Source organism: Gobio gobio, assembly GCF_949357685.1.
Source record: "Gobio gobio genome assembly, chromosome: 6".
In the NCBI taxonomy this organism is placed as follows: domain Eukaryota; kingdom Metazoa; phylum Chordata; class Actinopteri; order Cypriniformes; family Gobionidae; genus Gobio; species Gobio gobio.
In genome coordinates, this window is record NC_137102.1 from 35043248 (window position 1) to 35068313 (window position 25066).

General features: G+C 39.3%; 1 protein-coding gene across 1 annotated transcript; it reads right to left on the reverse strand.

Annotated features, from left to right (window-relative positions):
• Positions 1–4807: 4807 nt before the first annotated feature.
• Positions 4808–24013, reverse strand: LOC307127985 (uncharacterized protein). The gene is made up of 4 exons (XM_079819488.1): positions 23950–24013; positions 14269–14355; positions 7193–7326; positions 4808–7069 (listed from the first exon to the last, which is right to left on the reverse strand). Exons 2-4 carry the CDS (start codon positions 14274–14276, stop codon positions 6117–6119), a joined length of 1095 nt encoding a protein of 364 aa, XP_079675614.1. The 5' UTR covers positions 14277–14355; positions 23950–24013; the 3' UTR covers positions 4808–6116.
• Positions 24014–25066: the final 1053 nt, after the last annotated feature.

A 25066-nucleotide genomic window follows, 5' to 3' on the forward strand; every position in this document is an offset into this window, starting at 1 on the left:
GGTCCCCTCAACATCACAGACCTGGGTCCTGTCTGTTAAGAAAGAAGTGAACCATATGAGTGCTGAGTTACTAAAACCCATACACTGTAATTTAGAAATCAAAATCTTATGGTTCACAGTGTCGAATACTTTTTGCAGGTCAAGTAATAGCATACCAACATAATTCCCTCGATCAAAATTCTGACGCACATAATCAAAAAGGTGAATGAGACAGGTGTCGGTAGAATATGCAGCTCTAAAGCCAGACTGGAGCTCATATAATAAATCATGCCTGATGAAATACTCCTCCACCTGTTCATACACAAGGCGCTCAAAAATCTTTGATACAGCTGACAGGATTGATACTGGCCTATAATTTCCAACATCAGTTCTGCTACTTTTCTTAAAAAGAGGAACCACTCTGGCATTTTTCATATCGCATGGAAAAACTCCCTGACTTAAGGACAAATTTATAATATGGGTAAGAATACTATATATAACCCCTGCACTATCCCTAAGAAACCTGGAGAGGATAAGATCCAAGCCAGAAGCCTTATTCACTGACAGGGTGGAGAGGATCGCTTTTACTTTATCCTCTGTGACCGGGCTAATTACAAATGCACCTGCAGAGACATTTTTACTTTTATAAAAAGAGTTAATAAAATTGATGCCAAATTTGTCAGAAACACCAGGCAATTTACTGACCAGACTGGCAGCAATGGTTGTAAAATATTGGTTAAAATGACAGGCAATCAGCCGCTTATCAAAACACATCTCATTCTGAATAATAAGCCCCGCTTTTCCAGACTTAGATTTTGCCTTTGCTGTTGATCCCATATCATTGAGAATTTTCCACAGTTTTTTAGGCTGTTTTACATTTGCAGCAATGGAATCAGTATAACATGTAGACTTAGCTTGCTGTATCTTGCAATTAACTTGATTTCTAAGATAAGCATAAGAGTTATAGTCCGCTGGAAGTTTAGACTTTTTAAACTTTCTGAAACATCTATTACGTTGTCTGATCATGTCAACAATTTCAGATGTCATCCAACATGCACTTCTATGCTTAATTCTTGTTTCCCTCATAGGAGCGACTTCATCAAGAGCTGCTATAAAACGCAGCTTAAACAAATCCCAAGCCTTATCAACATCATTACATTCAAACACATCAGACCAGTCTCTCTCAGACAGCCTTTGATTGAACACCTCAGCAGAGTACTGTTTGGTACATCTGTATTTGATAGAACAGTGCTCATTTATTGGCTGAGATTTCATTTTTTTGCATGTGCAAAAGACTGCATTATGATCACTAAAAGCCACATCCAACACACCCGATTTACTTATCATTTCATGGTCAGATACCAAAATTAAATCAAGAAGGGACTGACTGTTTATAGACAACCTAGTAGGCTCTGTAATTAATTGCTGTAAACCAGACACCCTACATAGACATGAGAGACATTCTTTCAAGCTACTTCGTGGCAATAATAGATTTGTATTAAAATCACCCATAATGATGCATTCTTTCTCTAGGCATACATTGCTTTTACAACAGACAGATTCAAGGAGTTCATAAAAGTCAGTTTGCTTAGGAGGACGATAACATACACCAACAATGATGGGCTTGGTTTTAGGAAGAATTAACTCCACCCAAGCTGCCTCCAAGCCATCAACCTGCAGATCGTGGCGCGGATTGAAAGTTATATCAGACCTTATAAAAAGGCACACTCCTCCTCCATGTCTGTTGCGATCGCGTCGGTAGATGGAATAACCTGTAAGCCCAACTTCACACTCTTGAATCGAACAGTCTAGCCAGGTCTCCGATACAGCGATCACAGCAGCCTTAGATGTAAACGCGAGGTGGCCAATTTCATCCAGTTTGGGTAACAGACTCCTTGCATTAACGTGAATAAAATGCATCCCTTTCTGATTTAAAAGACCAAGTGACTCAGAGTGTCTCTCATCCATACTGTCGTCATCATAAGTTCGCAATTCCTTTGTGTCATCAAAGACATTTACGCCGCACATTTCCCGCACACAACACCGGTTACAAACCAGCGGGATATCCGACTCAGTTCTTACTGCCCGGTCATACAATTGTGGAGCAATATTTCCGCATTTTATATGAACAAAAACGTCACACAGGTCACAGGCAACTGCTTTGGCATTTGCTCTTACCACCTTTCCGCAGTTAGGGCAGCAGTTGATGGTAAACTTCTTTTGCCGGTATTCCACTGTTTCAGAGTTAGTAGGGCCCGGACACTGATGGATATCTCCCGAAAGCAGTAGGCAGATTGATAGTATTTTGCCGAAAGCATCGGGTCGCTGGGTTCCTCTAGAACTTGCTTTAAAAGTGGCTTTAGACTGCCAGGTGATCAAGGCAACACTGTCGCATCCACAAAGTTTGTCAGCATTTACTGACAGATGACAATCTTTGTCTAAATGCTCGATTTTCAGATGCACAAAGGGATCATATTCGAAGCCCTGTTTAGAATTTTTAAAACGGTAACCAAAACTGCTTAAAAACACAGTATAAACTGATACTGCTATCAGAGCTCCAAACACACCCGGCACACCTGCCACCATCTTGGAAGTGACCAACCTGATGAATGTCTGAGGTTGAATGAATGAGAGAGAGCATATGGACATAAAAAGACTAAAGTTTGTAAAACTGGGCTGCTTTTCTCACACGCTCAATCTACTACTCCCTGTCTGCAGTGACTCAGTGGACTGCAAAGATCCGTTCCATCATCGTGTGGATGAAGAGGTCCTCGATGGCAAAGGTTGTTCTGCAAGAGAAGCAAGATCTCCTCAGTAAGAATCACTGAATTTGTTTCATTTGACCACTGTGAATGCTATATAATTAAAATGCCTTTTTTAGTAACGTAAATTTTGCATGCATTTAATTTTTTCAAATAGTACAACAATAGCTGATGTCTGAATGTAACTAAATCACATAAATGTTGTATGATGTATGCTTTATAATATAATTTGTTTCTCTGTATTTGTGATTGTATTGTTTGTGTCAGAGCTGCCGCAACACTCACTCATACTTGATGTGAGAACTCGATGGAACTCTATCTTATGATGGAGAGATTCCTAGAGCAATACCCTGCAATTCAAGCAGCCAGCTTGGATCAACGGCTGAGAAAGAATATGGAGAGGGACAGGTAGAGCTAGTCTAGATAGGACAGAGGAAAATCTGGGTATCCTACGCAATGTATTTATACACCACAGCACCAATAATACACAAGATGAATAAAAAACTAAGCAGCTCAAGTTTCAGTCAAGTGAGAGTCTAATGTTAGATAATTAAAAATAAAAAGTGTAAGCAAGAATAACTATTCGTTTTATATTATAAAATGTATCCTAATTGTCACACGCAGACTTGCCCGGTTGAGTGATGAAGACTTCAGGAAGGCAGAGGACTTCATCAACTTGATGAGAGTTCTTCACACTTCCACGCTTTGAGTTTCCACTGAAAAGAACCCCACATGTGGGTAGATTCTGCCAATTCTCAAAAAACGTATGCACTTTACTCTTGTTGAGGGAGACACAGTATTTGTATCCAATCTCAAGAAGCAAGTTTGGGCAAACTTGTCCAAGCGATATCAGGTAAAAAAATTTGTGAAATTTAATTAAAGAACAATACATAAAATAATTATATTCCAGTGACTTATTTGTATATTTAAATTACATTTTTATTTTACAGAGCGAGAGAATCAGGAACTTTCTTGAAGTGGCAACAGCATTAGCATTAGACCCACACTTCAAAAATAATATGGTGATGACGCTGTCGGTATCTGGGACCGAATCAAGAGAGACATGATGATGACAGACTCTGAGCACGATCAGGTTATATAATGTCATTGAAGCTCAAACATTTAATGTCTCCAAATCAGTCATTAAAATGTTTGGTCAATAAATGCCAATTCTGTTATCTGCAGTCAACAGAGGACGATTGTGGAGAAGGTAGTGATGTCAGAAAAACAATGCGGTCAGACAAAAGGCATGAGAATGATGAAGTGGAGGAGGAAGATGAGAATGTAAGCACAGAAATTATATTTAAGATCTTAGCCTCTGCCTTTAGTAGATGTTTTACTTTTAGCTAATAAGTCTATTCTTTGTTTTTGCAGCAACAACCTCCAAGCAAACATCCAAGAAAGTCTCCATTGGAGGAGCTTTTTGCTGATGAGGATGCAGAAAAGATGTCATCACAGAGGAGGACCATGTCCATCCAGGACCATGCAGAGAAGGAGATGCAGATGTATAAGGAGACACCACCAACCTTTACGTCTGATGACCCTGCAGCCAGGTGGTGGAATCAGCGCATGACTTATCCTTTAATGTCAAACATGGCCTTTTCGTATTTGTGTGTTCAGGCCTCCTCAACACCTAGTGAGCGGGTGTTCTCAACTGCCGGTGACACAATCTGTGCTGAACGTTCACGGATACTGCCTGAGAAGGCAGACATGCTCATATTTCTGAATAAGAACTGTTTTTAATGCATTGAGTTAGTTTATACATGTCCAGAGTGTCCATATATAATTAAGTTCTGCATATATAAATCTGTTTTTTGGTCTGGTGCAGAGGCATTCCTAATTTTCTCCCACATGTGCTGCAACTCCCAAAACTAAAAGTCATTACTGAATCAAAATAAAAATTTCCTCTATGAAATGAACCTGTGACATGTTTTGACTCCACCCTTCAAAGAATCGGAATCGAGAATTGAAAAGAACCGGAATCGAAAGTAAGAATCGGAATCAGACTCGTTCAAATCAAAACGATGCCCAACCCTAGTCAGGACTCAGGACAATACATAGTTTTTCAGTCATTTATTCAGTCACTTCTTTTTAATCATTAGTTGATTTCATTTAGACCACTGTCTTGTAGCACCAGCAATTAGCTGATGAGACGTCTCTCTTCTCAATGAAACCTTGAAAAAGCTACCTGTGAGGTAAGACTGAAGCCAACCAAAGTACCATAACTGTGAAGGGCAGAAAGATGCAGACTCCCGCTGTTGACATCTTTGGACAATGTCAGTGCCAAACTCAAAACCTACCCAAAAGGAATGAAAACTAGCCCATTTCCCCCTGCATCCAATTAGTTGAGAGCTGCTGGAATCTAAGTGCCTTAAAAAGTAAACATTTTGATTTTATTTATTCTGAGTTTAAAATTCTATTTGGATGATTTTAGCTATACCAGTTTACATTTGATATGTGCATATTTAATTATTTAATCTATATTTTATAGGTTACCTTGTACATTTACTGAATCTTTTTATACATATTTTAGCAAATTTAATTATTTTACTTTCTCTGATTTAAATTTTATAATTTTTTAAGCACTTTGCATAATAAATTGTTTAAAGTGAGCGTTTTATAAACATTTAACCCAAGCCAGCTGGGTTGCCAAAATAACCCAAATTTAGTTGTTTTAAACCCAGAATTTAGTGTATGGAAACATCCTAAAGAGTAAAAATTGCCATTTAAACTGAAAGCTCACCCACAAATTTAAATAATCCCATTATTTACTCACCCTCAAGCCAATAAGCACTGGCTTCCAGTAAGCTGTACGCAAGTTGAGTTCCAGCCGAAAAGTGAACTCTGAAGTGAAGGTTGTTGTCCAGCCCTATCTGTTTGAACCGCAAGAGGCGTCTACTCTCACTTAAGCCAACACTGCTCCTACTAGGATGTAGGAGCAGTGTTGGCTTAAGTGAGAGTAGACGCATCATGCGTCTGGTCAGAGGTCACTGTTCTGCCAAAACTAGACTCCCATACGGTCGTTACTGGAAACCTGTGATTATAGTTTATAAAGTTATAAATATGGATTTCTTTCTTACAAAAAAGCATTACTTCACTTCAGATTTCAGAATGCCTTTATTAACCCCCTAGAGCCATATGGAGTACTTTTATGATGGATGGATGCACTTTTTTGGGTTTCAAAACCTAAGTTACTATTCACTCCCAGCTTGGGACAGCCAGGATATTTTTTTTAATATAACTCCAATTGTGAAAGTCATATACACCTAGTCATATGGCTTACAGGTGAGTAAATGATGATATAATTTTCATTTTTAGGTGAACTAACCCTTTAAGTTCACAAATAACAGGATAATGTAAAACAAGGGCAATAATTCAGCACTTATTAATATCTGTGCTCTTATGGTCTTGTATCTCCAATTGTACGGACATTCCATTTAATTTTGGGCAATACTTCTTACTGTGAATCTGTGCACTTCTGGAATGGCCGAATCTCTTGCCACAGTGACGGCATTGATACGGCTTCTCTCCAGTATGAATTCTCTCATGTCCTTGCAGGCCTCCTAATTGCTTGAAACTCTTTTCACAATATGAACACTTGTAAGGCCTTTCTCCAGTGTGGATCCTTCGGTGCACTTTCAACTCAGTGGCTGTAGTAAAAGATTTACCACAATCAGAGCACAAATACTCTTTCACTCCAGCGTGTATTTTCTGATGGTCTTTAAAACGTCCCGGCCATGCAAATGTTCTACCACAAATAAAACACAAGTAAGGCTTCTCTTTTGTGTGAACTCTTTTGTGGCCCTTTAAATCTGATTCCTGAACAAACCTCTTATCACACTGATCACAATTAAATGGCTTTTCTCCAGAGTGAATACGCTTATGAATTTGAAGACTTCTTGGCCATTTGAAACTCTTTCCACACTGATCACATGTGAATGGCCTCTCATCAGTGTGAATTCTTATGTGTCTCTCAAAAGCTCCTTTCTGTGAGAAACTCTTCCCACATTGAGGGCATGTGAACGGCTTTTCACCAGTGTGAATTTTTTGGTGAATCCGAATGGTTGTTTTATATTTGAAACTCTTTCCACATTGAAGGCATGTGAAAGGTTTCTCTCCAGTGTGAACTCTTATGTGATCCTTGAGGCTTTGTTTAGTTGTGACGCTCTTTCCACACTGAGGGCAGGTAAAAGACTTTTTGGCTTTTGCTCTTTGAGGTAGTTCTTGTCCTTTTTGTCCTCCAGATATAGCATCATGAAGTTCCTGATACTGACATTTCTTCTCCATTTCATTAAATTCTTCACTGTTCTCTTGCATGTTCATCACGTCTAAAATGAAAATGGATATGTAACAACAGCCTAAGATTCTATTCAGTAATCAGTCATTTTCTATTAAGAAAATTTGTTACATTCACATCAGCAGTCATAAAATAATCAAGAATGGGAACCAACCTCTTTGTTCGTCATTATCTTCATATTTCACTCTGCATGCTTCTAAATTTCTCATATCGTCATTCTCCTCTTTAATAAACTCCATATTTACAACAATGTCACAGCTCATTGCTATGTGACATGGAGAACCAGATCTGAAAAAAGTGATTATGCAATACATTACTTCATACAATTAATTCCATTTAAACTTTATTCAAAATAAATTAAATGCATTTTAACCTGTTAACTGTCACTGGCCCACCGGTGGGCCCATTTGCCACTGCATATTTAAAACAATTATATCCTATATTTATCCTGATCTAATGTTGACAAACTATATATCATTCGAAAGCTTACGAACTCAAGATTCATCCTGTGAAAACCATTTTGAAATCGGATTTTGCGTTCCCATGGAAACGGTACTCTAAAGTCTTCTAGCGGCTCCTCCCCTAGTGGGCGTCGTTATGTTTCATATTACAACATTTATTTTAAAAACTTTAAAATAAAAACCTTTTCTAATCTTGACAAAACACATATCATCGGAAAGGTCTGAGTCTCATGGTTCTATATCTGCCCACTGTTTTGGGATATTTGGACAAAAATATATACATTTGTTACAGGAGAGTGCGTGAAAAAAATCAATGGAATTTCAATGACACCCGGTGGCTATTTGTGGAACAGCGCCTAAACAAAATCTCATGGGAACTTCAATTTTTGTGGTATCAACTTCAAATTTGGAACACAAATTGGTTAGACATTTGGCTTTTATGTGATGGTACTTTTAGAGTACAAATTATTTTGTAACATATATATTTTACATAAAATATTAAATATTTAGTACAGTACATTTGATTTACAGTAAATTTAAACTTTCATAACTTTTTCATACTTTCATTTTTTGAAGTGTTTTCACTTGAGCCATAATCTGCTGACTGTCTTCTTTAAAATGAGACCAAACTTATGTCTATATTCCAAAGCATTCTTGAATTGCAACCATTTAAGTTTGGATAGTGCATTTTCATGTTTATTTTCAAAAAGGGGGGTGACAGTTAACAGGTTAAACTTTAAAAGAGACCACTGTGTCCGACATATAATTTAGAACATAATATAATTCAAACAAGAATGCTGTTTTCCTGAATATCAGCACGATTGCATTTTTTTTATCATTTGCATACATCAGTATACGGTTTTCTATTTGGCTGATGTGTTCGCTAACGGGAGTTTTATTCTGACGGCGCTGAGCACACAACACTCCCATTCTCAGTGTAAAATTTTATTAGATAGAACTGTTAAATGTCCCACTTTATATTAGGTATCTTTAAGTACTATATACAAACATTTAAATAAATAATTTGATACAACGCACTTATTGTGTACATCAAAAATGTAAATAAATAAATAAATAATTTACTCAACCTCAAGCCATCCTAACTGTATATGACTTTGTCCTTTCAGACGAACACAATCGTAGTTATATCAAAAAAATATCTTTGCTCTTCCAAGCTTTATAATGGTAGTGAATGGCGCTCCTGAAGTCCAAAAAAAGAGCATAAAAGTAATCCATACAACTTTAATAAAGGCCTTCTGAAGCGAGGTGATGCGTTTTTGTAAGAAAAATATCCATATTTAAAACTTTATAAAATAAAATAACTAGCTTCCGGCAAATGCAAGTCGATGCAAGCTTTGACGCTTCTCGCAGTTCAAACAAATAGGGCTGGGCAACAAACTCCAGCTCCTCTTCTCTTATATTGAAATCCTCTGATATTTCTCTTTCAAATGTTCATTTTAGACTTCTTATTTGTGACAGAATTTGTGTTCTAATTTTTTTTTTTTTTTTGCTTCATCCTCTACACTTCCACCTTTGTCAATACGTCATGGGTCAGGTCAATGGTTACTCTTTCGCTGTAAATCAATGCATGCTGTCATCTGCTGGAAGCTAGTTATTATTTTTATTACCCCCCTGGAGCCAGTTTTATATCTTTTATGATGGATGGATGCACTTTTTTGGACTCCAAAATCAGGAGCGATATTCACCACCATTATAAAGCTTGAAAGAGGCAGGATATTTTTTAATATAACTCAGATTGTGTTTGGCTGAAAGAAGCAAGTCATGTACACCTAGGATGGCTAGTCGCAGTGTTGGGAGTAACGAGTTACAAAATAACGGATTACAGTAACGATATACATTTTTTGGGTAACGAAGTAAAGTAACGCATTACACTAAAAACATTGGTAACTACACTACTTTACTTGACTATAGGAACGCGCTTTCCTGTGTTAACCAAGCCGTGTTTGCCTGTGTAAAGTTCTGATCTGTTTAAGTGCTGCATGCATGCGTGCTGCCTGCGTGTGTGCTTGCCTGGGCACCGTTGCAATAGAGATCGATTTGAGTGACGTAGCTGCTGCCTGCAAAGGAGAGAGGGAATGGAGACGGAGACAGGGGTTTCAGCCAGTAGCGATATTCACATTACTTTCAGTTTATTGCTCGAAAGGATAAAAATATTTGAGTTAAATGCACTCTATGACCAGGCGACAAGTGTTTCAACTGCTGCCAACTCAATGAGCAAGCTGTCTAAGCAGTCAGCCCAGCTTGGCAATACAAAACTTGTGGCGAAATATCCTGCTTGCCGGTCATTTGAAGGAGTCACTCGAGCAGCCGACCCCGCATAAACAAGCTAAGCTTTTGTCAAGTCTTGGAGCGCAGCAGGTAACACAAACAGAAATGAACAGGCTAGTTGCAGAAAAATACTAGATAAATACTAGCTCGCGACTTGCAAGCCGACGTCCAACATTGGGAGGAAGTGCAATTTTCTATTTATTTAATTAATTGCATTTTCTGTTTCCTTTTTATGGGCTTAAGTGCATTTCTGTTTTAATTTTTTGGGATAAAGTGACCTTTATTTTTATATTTTTCATTGACCACTTTTTTTGTTGTTGCCATGAATCTAATAAAAAGCTGGTTTTGTTCTCATGTCTCATGCATACACTCTAAAAAAGGGTGCTATATTACCCCTTTTCCACCAAGGCAGAGCTAGAGCTAGATCGGAGCCAGAGCCTAGTTTCAAATCGGTTCTTTGTGTTTCCACACCCAAAGCCCCAGCTCCGAGCCAGGAAAAGTGGTTCTTAAGTAGCACCAAAACATTGCTGGGCTAGAACAGGGCTAGAAGTAAGAATCGATTACGTCAGGCGCTGGGGGCGGGGTCAACAAGACCAACACAAACTTGAGATCCGCCATTGTTGAAATAGCAGCTAATGGAGCTAACAGCTGCTGCTCGTTTGTAATCTCCGTCTATACAAATGACGGCGAACTGCACGAATGCGTTGGATTCGCTGTGTTTTCGTTGTGTTTTGATGCCGATGTAGGATCGTAAAGCCATGTGAATCAATAGTAACGCAACGTTTGCATTGTTGATGGAAGGCTTGTTCACAGCTGTGCAGACCGATCGCCGTATGACAACGAGTCCAGCGAGAGCATATGACTCCTTATGCTGCGTTCACACCAAACGCGAATTGAGCGTCAAAATCGCGTCTACCGCGTCTAGTTTCACGAGCGAACATTTTGAATGCATTCGCGCGTCCGCAGAGAATTGGACGCGCGTAGAAATCGAGTGTTTGAAGCGAAATTGACGCACGTTCAAAGCACTCCAGGAGAAATATGTCATAAAACACCACTCTGCCTCTTTTCATTTTCCTTAAACATATATATTAAGCATTAATAGCCACACAAATGTGGTCCAGGCAACTCCTACATTATCTTCACTACATGTATATTTAAATATCCTTAAAATATAAAGTTATGAAACTTCTCTTTGCCCTCAGTCAAAACGATTTGGCAGACAACAAATTATAGATTCATGAGAGTAAAGCTCGGCCGTTAGATCTACACAAAATGAACCACTACAGGACATCAGAGCCAGCGGCAGACACCAGAAGGACTGGCCGAGGAAAGGCTGCCTTCGCCGGGGTTATGAGCAGTGATTGCCCGGTGATCGCCTGGATCTCCCAACTCCAAAAACACAAGATTATTTTTTTAAATAGGCGCTCTCTTTATAAATAAACCACAGATTTGAGCTTTAAACAACTACATTCCCACCTGAAAAAGTCTTAAAACTACATTTTGTGACACAATAGTACTATTTTTAATTTATGCAGGGTTTCTCATACACGTCACTTTACCACGTGACAGCAGCGAGCAGGCTCCTGATTGGTTAACGCGGCGCGAATTGACGCCAAAGTTCAAATTTTTCAACTCGGGCGTCAGACGCGAATTCGCTTCAAACGCGTGAATGCACAAAAGCACCATTCGCGTGTAACGCGCGTATCGCGCAAGACGCTCAATTCGCATCCAATTCGCGCAAACTGGACGCGCGAATGAGGCGGATTCGCGGCCTTCCGCGCCGCGGGACCTCCAGACGCACGTCAACGCGCCTTTCCATTGACTTAACATTGAAATCACTCGCGCCAGACGCTCAATTCGCGTTTGGTGTGAACGCAGCATTATGCTTTTGATACACTCATGCGTTCTTTTTTTTAATATATCATACGTGGATCGGTCTGCGCAGCGCCGATGCTTCTCTAACAAGCCTGTTGTGTGTGTGTACGGTGTGTGTGTTTCCCGCTGCCCAGGGTTGCCAGGTTTTCACAACAAAACCCGCCCAATTGCTTCTCAAAACAAGCCCAATCGCGTTTCAGGGGGGCTTCCCCGGTAAAAATCACATTTGGGAGTAAAATGTGTTTTTTTGGCATGGTTGCCTACTAAAATTCGCATTCCCGGGGCTAAATATCACATAATTGGGGTCGCTTCAACCCGCGGACATGAAAAAAACAGCCCGCGGCAAAACCGCAGACTTGGCAACACCTCGCTAGCGTTGCTGAGAGAGATGAGACGTATACAGTGACGTAAGACATGGCTCTGTTGTGGCTCTTAGCCCGTGGAAAAGAAAACGGTTCTTAGAAGGCTCCTCAGTCGAACCAACTATGAACTGGGACTAGCTCTGGCTCTGAACTAGCTCTAGCACTGCCTTGGTGGAAAAGGGGTATTAGGCACTAAAAGTGGTTCTTTGGCTCGTAATCATAGGGGAATCACTTTTGGTGCTATATAGCACCATATCTTAACATGTTCTGTATATGGTAGCGGTACTATATAGCACCTCAGCCAAAGAACCACTGAAGAACAGGTGAAGAACCACTGAAGCACCAAGATTTGGTGCTATACAGCACTTAAAGTGGTTCCCCTATGATTACGAGAAAAAGAACCACTTTTAGTGCCATATAGCCAATTTTTTTAGACTGTATTCCTTTGTGCAGACAGGGATTTTGTTCTTTCATATGGTTTAACATGCCATTTTGTATACAGTGATGATAGGGCTATGATGTTTGTCCATGTATCTACACGGTAAATTAAGAAACGGGAAAGTAAAGTAATAAGTAGTGAAGTTACTTTTCAAATGCAGTAACTAGTAAAGTAATCTCATTACAATTTACAGAAGTAACTAGTAACTAATTACTTTTTTTGAGTAACTACCCCAACACTGGCTAGTCGATGGATGTTAGGCGAACATTTGGATTTCCTGCCCGGCATACTGTAAAGACATGTTCACACCAAAGACGATAACTATAAAGATTACGAGAAAAGACATAGCTTATATTAAAGAATAGCAGAGTTCACACCACAGCTATAACGATAATGGCACAGATAAACAATATTGTTGGAATTACTTTCAGAACGATTTTATCCAGCTGATAAAAACTCTAAAAACAAAGTCAGCCAATCAGAATCCATCCTGCCGTAACAAGCTTGAGCATTTAAAGCAGCAGTAAGCCCGCGCTTAGAGTAAACAGAACTATATTGTTCGCTGGTGTGGACGCTAATATAGTTATCGTCCTTGGTGTGAACAGGCCTTAACTACCACAAAGAACTGCCGTTAAAGTCCCTGTAAAGGCAATTCTGAGATTTGTTTCTAAACACATTATAAATGTTAGAAATGTATTGCTGAAACACATTACAAGGACTGTGAACTGTGTAGTACTGAATTCAGAAGTTAGACCGTTAAACATTTTTTCACCATTGCTGTGTTCAGGATTTTCTGGGCGGGGCTAAAACGGTGGCTCGATGACGCACTGGAGCCACAGAGCCTGGCTCCTCCCCTAACACGATCATAACTAGAGCACATTCACATCAGTTTGCCCGCTCGATCGCGAGTTACTGTCAGTACTGTTAGTTATTACAGCCTACAATTTACAAAACAGCTTTCAAAACAAAAACGATCAAGAAGAGGTGGATTCATTTTGTGAACATCTGCCTTGATGGATAGCTGAGGATCACCACCGACACCTGCCTCTGCAGTGACTTTACACCGGATAGTTTTACAAACTTCACCGGAGACAACTGGGATTCACTGATAATCCGCTGCAGAACCGACTATCCCCCGCCCCGGCCTTAGTCCTCCCGTCCCGCCGACATCTGGTGCGTCGTGATCATAGACGGTCGTGATCAGTACGTGAGTGTTGTCTTGTGTGCTACTGCAGCTTTCCCGCGAGTGGGCGTGGTTTCGGCGCCGACAGCTCCAGGGAGACATCAGGGATAGCAATGCTCTCTGTCTTACCGAAACATGGTTTGATCTGGTGACTCTCCCTCACTCTCGCTCTGCACAAACCGGACCCCACCCACTCCGAGGACACTTAAAACTCCATCACCCCTCGGAACATGCCCAGTTTGAAGAAGGTAACGTTAGTAAAGGTAAAACGGCAACAGCAGGCCAGAGCTCAGAGCCAGCCATAGGTCTGCAGCCTCTCCTATCTTTCCTTGGTATAAGCAGCGAAAGGACCAAAGCCATTACAAAGAAATTATGGACTTCATGGCACTGGATGACCAGCCGAACGCATAAACCGTCACTTCATGAGAATTTACCGTTTCATTTGAGAGAACTGTCATATCATGAACACAGACACTGAAGGGCAATTGCAACCCGTCAAAATAAAAGTTTGGTTTAAAAAACATTTAATTGACAGAATATATTGGGCTACTATTGTAGCCTACTGTAGATTTAGCGCCGGCTCTATGTAATAATCAGGGATAGCAATGCTCTCTGTCTTACCGAAACATGGTTTGATCTGGTGACTCTCCCTCACTCTCGCTCTGCACAAACTGGACCCCACCCACTCCGTCACAGCTCTGGTCCACACTGCAGAAGACGATCTGGTTAGTAAAAACAAAACAAAAAAACAATCAATGGTTCAGCTTTATTTGGTGATGGTTTGGATTTAAAAGATCAGATGAGCAGAAAAAACAGGCCATCTGTAAAGAATGCCATAAGACAAAATTTCAAGTGGAAGCCCATCAAATCTCTTCCACCATAAAGTGCAGTACGATGAGTGTTTAGAACTTCAACGTCTGCTGCAACCTCAGCCACGAAGACTATGCAGCAGGAAAACAAAGTTGTCCAAAAACAAAGCTTGTTGGAAGCTTCTTTTACCCACAGCGTGCCTGGTTGTACGAGAACGAGAATAGTTTTTGTGCGCAAAAAAAACCTAAATAATGACTTATATAGTGATGACGATTTCAAAACACGGCCTCATGAAGCTTCGAAGCATTATGAATCAGTCGAGTCAGCAGTTTGGATCGCCAAATTTCAGCAGCTTGGCGGTTTGACACGCGATCCGAATCATAATTCGACTCACTGATCAAAATTTGCTTTGGCAGCCGCCAAAAACGCAATATGTGACGGCCGGTGTTGATTTTGTGGCGCACCACCGCGACTTAGTCTATGTGTGGGAAACACTGGAGAGACACACACCACACGCGTCTAAATCTCAGCCAGGTGGTCGCTGAATAAAACTCCCACAAATACCACGGTACAACGTCGGCATTACTTAATCCTATGACCAGTGCTCGTAACAGCTACTGTATGTATACAGATAGCCTACAACTTAGCTATTTGCAGCTCCCGAAATACAATAGCAAGCAGTTTTATAGACGAGGCATTCAGCATTTGCATTTTACATTTGGACGCACAAACTTGCTTAGCTATAGTTGTGAGCACATATAGAGCAACGTGTTTCCACTTTCAAAGTGTATGGCAATATTTCTACTAAGTCAAACAGTTAAAAGATGCTTTGAAAGATTAAAACTTATCGTTGTCTTGAAGAGAAGATTCCAGCACTGCTAGTGGGGCGAGGGGCCAGGGGCGTAACTACAGACAGTGCAGCCGCACTGGGGCCCGTGCGGCGGGTGGGGCCCGTGACGAACGCGGGCCCAGCCCACATCGCAAGCGGGGCCCTGGCGATGAAGTGTCAGTGTGACAGGATGCGCCAATACCTTGGGTTCGCGGGGGCTCGAGCACCCTCGGGAAAAAAGGCTAAATATTCTCCATTCATTTTAACCAATTATAAAAACGATTGCAGCTTTCAGACACGACTTTCATCTCGTTGTATAGTTAATTTGAGGCCGTTTCTATTGCGTTATTTTAATGACAAATGCGAGGGCATTAACGGGCATCCATATTACGAATCTCTCCGCTCTCTAGCAGAAAATCGACGTGCGCTCTCAAATGTCTCACGGCTCTGCTCTTGCTCGCATATTACGTGTGCGTGCTCAAACTGTGTTCTGTGCACTCGTGAATCTATTGCTCTTTCTCTAGAATTTTCTTCTATCCTGGATTTAATGTTGCCAGAAACTTTAGACCACCAGATTTTTCACGATTGACTGATAAAATAAATAACACAGTAGGCTACCTATATAAATTATACGGACTTCACCTTTGCTTCCTTTGAAATCTGATTTTAGTCAGCCAGTTCTCTAGTTATTTTATTGTTTAATAGGGCTAGTTATTTTTGAGTTAAGTGCTTATGATAAATGTGTTTAATGAATTATTTATTTAGTGAACTAGTACTATCAGATCACCAGATCTACTGTGTGGGCACTGGGCACGCACTGGCAGAAACATCGGCGCCTATGCGTTGTGAAATTAAATGCGCTGAATTTAAAATCACACGTCACCGCTCACTACACCCCGAAATGTGCCCTTTGCCTTGGTGTTTTATCGAAAAAAAAGACAGTAGCACTAGCAAGCAAACGTAGGCTATAGAAATACTTTGAGGAAACCAATAAAAATATTCCAATTACCACATAATTAATTAGTCTTGTTTTATTTGTTATATGTCATTTCCACGGCTTTCCAAAAGAGGGGGAAATATTAAGAGATTGGCAGACGAAGAAAGTAAGATGTCAAATTTGCCGTAGGCTATCCCTCGCAGTCTCAGCCAGAGATACCCAGCAGCGCTAATTCTGTTTTTGTCATTTACTTACTTCCAAGATAGGCTCTAACACATTTTAAATTAATTTATAACATATAATAAAAGATAAGATATAAAAAAAACAATACTTTATATATGTGTGTGTGTGTTCAAAACAATACATAAGTAATAACAGAATACAAAAAACAAAACAAAAACTAGGAAAATGTACTAGATCTGCGATGTTGACGGCTGTGGAAACACGTCATTGCAGTCCGTGAAATTGGTCCATTCATAAATCTCTATTTGATCACGTGACAAGACGACAATACTCCGGCGGCAAAATCAAACGGCTTAGCTGAGACTGAAGTGCGAGAGTAGCCATGCCATTCAAACATAAAAGTGGTTCTAAAAAGAGACAGGAGAGAAAAGAACAGGAGGAGAAGACTGCAAAGCTTCCAAAATTAGATTCCTTTGGATTTTTTACCAATACTAACCAGCGCAAGTCTCCCAGCAGCAATATTTGTACTACTACATCATCATCGGTTCAGCATGATTCAACTACAACGCTGCCCTCATGTAGCTCTAGCAGGTAGACAGTCTAGTCATAGGAGCAAGCTAGCTAATGTTGGTGTAAATAATCATAACGTTAAGCTTTTGTGTTAGGTGTAAATTTAAAGAGAAGTGATATGGATATGTATTGTGCAACGTCAGGTTTTGTTGAGGCTAGGCTACTAGTAGACCTAAATAAATTATTATTATTAATAATTTATAATAGCGCTAATTAATAGCGTTGTAGACAGTGCTTGAAGTGGATGAAATAAAGTGCCGGCGGTACTCATGGGCGTCTGAACCATTGTGTGTGTGTGTGTGTGGGACTGGAACAAGTCCCACCCACTTTTTACGACCAATGATATTAGACCCACTCACTTTTATCGTCTCTGCACATGTCTGTTCACCTACCCCTAACCAAGAAACACTTATTATTAAACACGTTAGACGCTTTATTTCCACTTTTCTAATATTTTCTCAATTTGTATTGAAAATAAATGCCCACACAGACCACAGGGTGAGCGCCCCCTGCTGGCCTCACTAACACCTCTACCAGCAGAAGCCTATTTTTCCCAGTTGGTCTCCCATCCAGGTACTGACCAGGCTCAACCCTGCTTAGCTTCAGTGTGAAACCAGTCTTGGGCTACAGGGTGATATGTTTCGGTGTGGGTGCTCAACATGTGAGAAGTGCCAGTACTGCGTACCGGTGCATAGTGACCCACTTCAAGCACTGGTTGTAGATGTTGCCTATTTCTAGCCTTAGATAATAAATGTATTGATATTTTCATTTTCAGTTTCAAGCTGTGCCAGACAGATACAGAGCAACAGGGCAAAGAGTCAGAACCAGGCAGTTCAGGTGTAATACCTGAGAGGACAGAAGCCAGGACTAGTGGTGATACGGACCAAGTTAAGGTGACGCCAGTTAGTGACAGCGAGACAGAAATTGAGCAGGAACACCAGCCACAACCACGTCTGCTTTACCCCACAGATAGGGGACATTTTGATTTAACACATAAAGTAATACACAGCTGTACAAATTTCCTGTCAGGGATGACACAATAAAGTTACTTATAAAGCTAGCCAGATTTTGGGACATCATTCATTTTGGGACTTATTTGGTGTTGATAAGTTTTTCGGACCTCTTTTGTCTCATTTAGTCTCTAGCCTCTTGTAGAGGAATGCAGTTGCTGCGTTTCCTGGGGTTACTGTGTTAAAAATACCAAAAAGGTTGCGGTAATTTCAAAACCATAGTGCTGATTTGGTACATCTGGCTTCTGCGGCCAGGCGCAAACAGCACAGCCACTGTAGCGTGTGTTGGAGAGAGGTGTACGCAAAGAGAACTGTTCAACTAAATATAAGAAACTGATAAGTGTTGGTCTAAATGAAGTACGTTAGGCACACAAATTTGCATATATTCCCTTCTAGAGCGCAGTGTGTGTGTGTGTGTTTGTATGTGCTTCATAAATGTGCAGACCAGGGGGCCCGTCGTAATAACCTGCACTGGGGCCCATCATTACTAAGTTACGCCACTGGGAGGGGCAGTGCATGAACTGCAGCGTCTCCAGCAACACATAGCTGCCTGTGGACGCCTGTCTGTAAATAATGCCGGGGAAAAAATATCGGCAAACGCAGCAACACGTAAATATCTGTGTCTAACACTACTCCAAACACAGTCCTAGTCGCTGCTGCTCTGGATCCCAGGTTTAGAAAACTTAAGTTATTGCCTGCTGATGACGTGTTGAAGGTCCAAAGCACAGTACAAACCATGGCACTGTCTGCTAAAAATAAAGTGAAGCAGCCTTAGTGCATCCGGAAAGTATTCACAGCGCTTCACATTTTGTTATGTTACAGCCTTATTAAAAAATTTATTCAATTCATTATTTTGGGGGGGAATCACATGTAGATAGGTATTCACAGCCTTTGCCATGACACTCTGACAGAGCTCCAGCTTTTCTCTGTGGAGAGAGGAGAACCATCCAGAAGAACAACCATCTCTGCAGCTCTCCACCAATCAGGCCTGTATGGTAGAGTGGGCAGACGGAAGCCACTCCTCAGTAAATGGAGTTTGTCAAAAGGCACCTGAAGGACTCTTAGACAATGAGAAACAAAATTCTCTGGTTTGATGAAACAAAGATTGAACTCTTTGGCCTGAATGGCAAGTGTCATGTCTGGAGGAAACCAGGCACCGCTCATCACCTGGTCAATACCATCCCTACAGTGAAGCATGGTGGTAGCAGCATTATGCTGTGGGGATGTTTTTCAGCGGCAGGAACTGAGAGACTAGTCAGGATCGAGGGACAGATGAATGCCGCAATGTACAGAGACATCCTTGATGGAAACCTGCTCCAGAGCGCTCAGGGCCCTAGACAGGGGCAAAGGTTTACCTTCCAACAGGACAACGACCTTAAGCACACAGCCAAGATAACAACGGAGTGGCTACGGGACAACTCTGTGAATGTCCTTGAGTGGCCCGGCCTGAGCCCAGATTTGAACCCCATTGAACATCTGTGGAGAGATATGAAAATGGCTGTGCACCGACACTCCCCATCCATCCTGATGGAGCTTGAGAGGTCCCAAAGAAGAATGGAAGAAACTGCACAAAAAATAGGTGTGCCAAGTGTGTAGCATCATACACAAAAAGACTTGAGGCTGTAATTGGTGCTTCAACAAAGTATTGAGCAAAGGCTGTGAATACTTATGTACATGTGATTTTAAAAAAATAATTCAAAACAAACGTCTTTCACGGTGTCATTATGGGGTATTGTTTATAGAATTTTGAGGAATATAATTAATCCATTTTGGAATAAGGCTGTGATATAACTAAATGTGGAAAAAGTGAAGCGCTGTGAATACTTTAAAAAAAATGCAGCACGCTATCCAACGCTGTCAAAGTCCTTCCTGCTTGTTCCAGCAACATCCAGGCCATCAGAGCATCTGTTTTCTGCAGCAGGAAATATTGCATCAAAGCACTGACTGGACAAGCCTTAGTTCCGAGCATGTTGATATGCTCATTTAAAAGAGTACACACACACACTAGTATGTAGAGAGACATTTAAGGAGGTTTATTTTCCAAATAACTAATTTCATGATGCAGTTTTATGTGACTCTTGTTCTTGTTCCAAGTTACCTTCCTGTCCACAAATTTTTGCCTCTTACAAAAGCCACAAATCCTTCCAAGAAGACAGTAAATGCTCATGCCTGAGCTGTAGTTAGACTGAAACTTGAAAGTTAAATTGCACAACATAATTGCAATGTTTAGGTATTATTATTTATATTTATGGACCTGTTGATATAAAAAAAAAACAGGTTTGTCTATAGATTATTTATTTTTGAGCTAAATCTCAATTTGTCCTATGGTGTGACTGTCTCAGCATGGTTCAATAAATTACAACTTTTATAAATTAAAAAGAAAATCATAAAAATGTTAATAAATACCTCGGGCATAATCTTACAAGTGTCTATTTTAGTAAATTACAATTTTTTTTTTTCATCCAAATATTTCTAAAAGCGTAGGATACATACTTGATACATTTTGCCACTGAAAACCATGTCCTCTGGTTTGACACCATGTCCTGATTTTAAATTGGGCAATTTCCCAGGGAAAGCAAGAACTGACAAAATGTAAAATGTGTAGCTTGAAGACAATGTAAGTCGCTTTGGATAAAAGCCTCTGCCAAATGCATAAATGTAAATGTAAATTTCAGTTTAAGTTTAATTAGTTGAAGCACCCCATTCAAGGTCATGTCACTGTGAAGCCTATGACATGTGCACATGGTAAGTTTTTGTCTCAGAATTGTTCAAATATGTTATACTACCACTATAAAGGTGTTCATTTCTGTTGTCCTTTGGTGCGACACCCTTATATTCTTTCTATGTCATACCATAGAATACATTTCAGTAAAAATTGTTCAAAAAACAGTGAAAGAATTGACAAAGTTGGTGACCCCTTATATTTTCTCAAACACCAGACTTCACACTACATAATATGTATTTTTTTCTTCAAAAGAAATTTGTCAACCACCCATTTGCATTTTGAATGTAATATGGCAATTAAATGCACTAAATGGGTTAGTTTTCATATATTAATGCATGCAATTTCAGCAATAAAAATGTTAGTTTTTCTAAAAAGGAAACAAAGCAGTTGTTCATTTTAAGAGATGTGTTTTATTTTCTCTTGTATATTTATTATTGCTCTTTAATAAAGAAAAAGTACTTATCCGATTACTCAATTAATCGGTGGAATAATCGGTAGAATACTCGATAATCAATAGCTACAGCCCTAAATACACTTTCAAATATATATATATATACACTACTTAATACTCTGTTTAGTAAAGAACATTCTACCTCAAAAATAACCTACTTGCTCTGACAAAGTCAAGTTTTCTGCTGTTCTCTTTACATTGTTATTCGCACATCAGAGCTGTGTATTTAGTTAAGCAAGAGGAATTGTACTAATTTAATCAGTTGTTCTTGCACATTTTCAGAGAGAGATCTATGTAATTTAATAGATTTTTTAATTTACATGTTTGTATGTTGTGCAGCTGTATATTTTCAAAAAGGGAGGAAAACCCTGTATTTGCATTTTATTTTGATCATAAGCGGTTTTAATAAAGATGATTGTGACATCTCACACAAGGCTTCGACTTGCAAGCATTTATTCCACTTAGTAGAAAATACAGAGATATTGTATATATCACCTTTCATCCCAAAAATAGCAATTATTGAACAATTTGAACTTTTTTGGTCCTGAGACATCCACAGAAGATGCATTTTTTTAATTTAAACTTTTTTTAATAAAAAGGTCATGTTTGTAAATGAGAAGTGGTTCTCAAACAGTTTACCTGGATAAATAAAGGTTAAATAAATAAATATAAAAAAAAGTTTATAACAAAAAATATGCCTACCCTACCTTTAAATCAAGATACATTTATAGAGTGCCGAAGTAATGACGTCACTTTGTAGGCCAAAACGCGGAAGTGAGTTAGCATTTTAGCCCTATGGGTTCCCTCGCCCTAAAGTCTATGGGTTTTTTGAATGGGTTTTTGCTAAATCGCCTGAAATAAGGTCTGTGGTTAACAAAGCCTCTATCTATTTTCACGTTTTAATCTATGACATAAAACACACTAGTTATAACCTGCTTGTGATTTTTAAAGACTTTATTGTGTCTTAAAAACGGTGGTTGCTAACAAGTTGCTAAAAGGGACTACATCCTTTGGCGGGGACTTTAGACGTCATCGTGACAAACAGGCAACGATAAACGAATGGGCAATCTCTCACTAGCCCGCGTTTCAGCCTTATGAAGAACTTATGTGGCGTGAATAAATCGCGCTATTCGTGCAAAGTTGGATGCTTGAACATTTGGAGTTTACTCTCTTCACATGTTTGTCTCGTTGAGAAATGGCTGACATGGGCTGTGTTTACACGTCTTTTTGTGTTAAAATCTACTGTTAATGTGTGACAACTTAGTTTTAAGACTTTTTCAGTCGATAATGTAGTTGTTTAAAGCTCAAATCTGTGGTTTATTTATAAGAAGAGTGCCTATTTAAACATTTTATCTGGTGTTATCGGAGTTGTGAGCTCCAGTGAGTCAGCGGCGGTCAGCGCTTGTTTAGCCGGCGAGAGTTGACTTTCCTCGGCTAGTCCTTCAGCCGTCTGCCGCTGGCTCTGATGTCTCTGTGGCGTCTCGAGCTATAATTAGTCTTGTGGAGATTTAACGGCCCATATTTGCTCTCATGGATCTATGATTTGTTCCCTGGCAAATCGTTTAGGCTGAGTGCAAAGATAAGTTTCATTACTTGTTTATTTTTAGGCTATAACTGTACCGTTGTAAGTTAGCCGACTAGAACTGACTTTGAATGTTTGACTGAATTGTTTGCTTTATTTCATGTGTAGCTTATTATACGTTTTGTATTATTGATCATACATGAACTTGCATTTAACAAAAAGAGACTGGGTTGTGTTTCATGTCATTTAATGTTATCACAGTGATAATCATATTGTCTGAAAAAACATTAACAAAAGATAAATCTCAGAGAGGCACTCATAAACAAAATTAGTTTCTAACATTTTTGGAAAAAACGAATGGGCAATATTTCTCATGAAAAAGTGGATAAGTGTTCATACACAGCGCAGATCATAATGAGCGAGCGTGCTTTTAAATAAAGTTTGAGGAAGCTTGATGATGACGTTGATCCGCGACCATGGTGTGCTGTAGTCCGTTTATAGCCCACCGTTAGCATTTTATATCTGACGGCTTTATTTGGGTTTCAAAATGTATACATTTTGGATTAACTTGTAAAGATTATCTTGGTAGACAAAACGTGTAAGGGTCATTACTCTTTGTTGAACACAGATCTTATTTTTTGCGATTTTCCAAAAGTCTATGGGGAAAATGAATGGCTTTTTGATCGAGGGAACCCATGCGCCGCTAACTTCCGGGTTGGCCTACAAAGTGACGTCATTACTTCGGCAAATTGATATAAGATAGGAAATCTTATTTTCTGTGAAACTGATCAAAATGAAGAGTTTTAATGCAAACTTTATTAATTTTAGATATTCTGCTCTGATTTAAGATCTTTTAAGGCTTTAATTTGTGGAAGGGCAAAATAAGACTTTCTAGTACCCAAAGAAACCTTCCATTTTAAACGTTATTGAGAAAATGCCAGAAAATATGGAGATATAATTTTTGTCAACATCCCTGTGTTTGCTCGCTTCCATGTGTACTGTATTCATTATTTGCATAAAAGCTCCGGGAGTGAATAAATACTGCATATAAATAAGGGAGTGGATTCGTAAAATCACTGAACACATTGCGATTGAAATCATCTTCAAATGCTCTCTGACTTCCCTCAATCATATGCAATTTACAAACATGCACTTCAGTCCACTTCAGTTACAGAGAGACAAGTAGGCCTATAAGACATTAAAATTACTCCCAATATCAAGAAACCATAAAAACAATAATTAAATGAAGCAGAACCAGCACTTACTAAATGCTCCGTACAATATTACAAGACGAGAGGGCTGAACTGTTGTTGTTGTTCTTCTTCTTCTGTTGTTATCGGTGGGTGGCAGAGAAACTTCAGATGAATTACCGCCACCTACTGAACTGTAGTTGACTTGTGGTGGAAAGGGTTGCAACACAAAATAAAAAAAAACAGATAAAACACAAATGATCACATCAAGTACAGGGAAAATATTAAGAACATCCAGTGTTTATAAAATTCTGCATTCCAGATTAAATAATAGATGCTTTCTTTAATGGACTACTAGTAGGTTACTTATTTAATACTTGGCCTACTTCTTATTTATTAGATAGCCTACTGGTACCAAATAGGGTTAGGGCTATTAATCAATTGAATTAGGCCTAAACATGGCTTAATACATTAAGAAAGTGATAAAAGACAAAATTCTGTTGGCCCACCATACCATAATATGTACAGAAAAGCAGATAAACCCAGAATATGAACATATAGTTATACGTTAAGCTTTTTCCTCCCATTTAAAAACCAAGAAAATGTTTAATGTGGCTTTATGGACCAAAAATATGTATTAAAACACAGGCAGGTTTACTGATCTGCAAAAAAACTAATCTGTACTCACACATTCTTGGCTCATCTGCTTTTCTGTACATCATATACTTTATTAGTATGGTGTTTACCGAGTTTGCTCTTTTAACCCTTTAAGGTACACACCATGAAAAAAGCAAAGGAAAAATTATTTCTTTGCATTTTTTATTCAATTATGATAACAATAACAACAATATTTTTTTTTAAAATTAGACCCTACAGTATTTTAGATACAGTCCTCTACCAAATGGTTGAGACGTCTGTTCATAATAAAATAACAATATTCAGAACAAGTCATATTAAGTGCAATTTCTTGACCAATAAAAAAATCTGATGGCTGCTATTGATGGCTCCAAACACATCAAGTGTGTGCGTGTGTGTGTGTGCTTGTTTATGTGATTTATGAGGACACAAATTTTTTATAATGACATTGGTTTTACACTGGTATTACAATGTAAACGTGGTCAATGAGGACATTTCATGTGTCCACATAATAAACATAGCTTTAAAAACATGCTAAACAATGTTTTATTAAAAA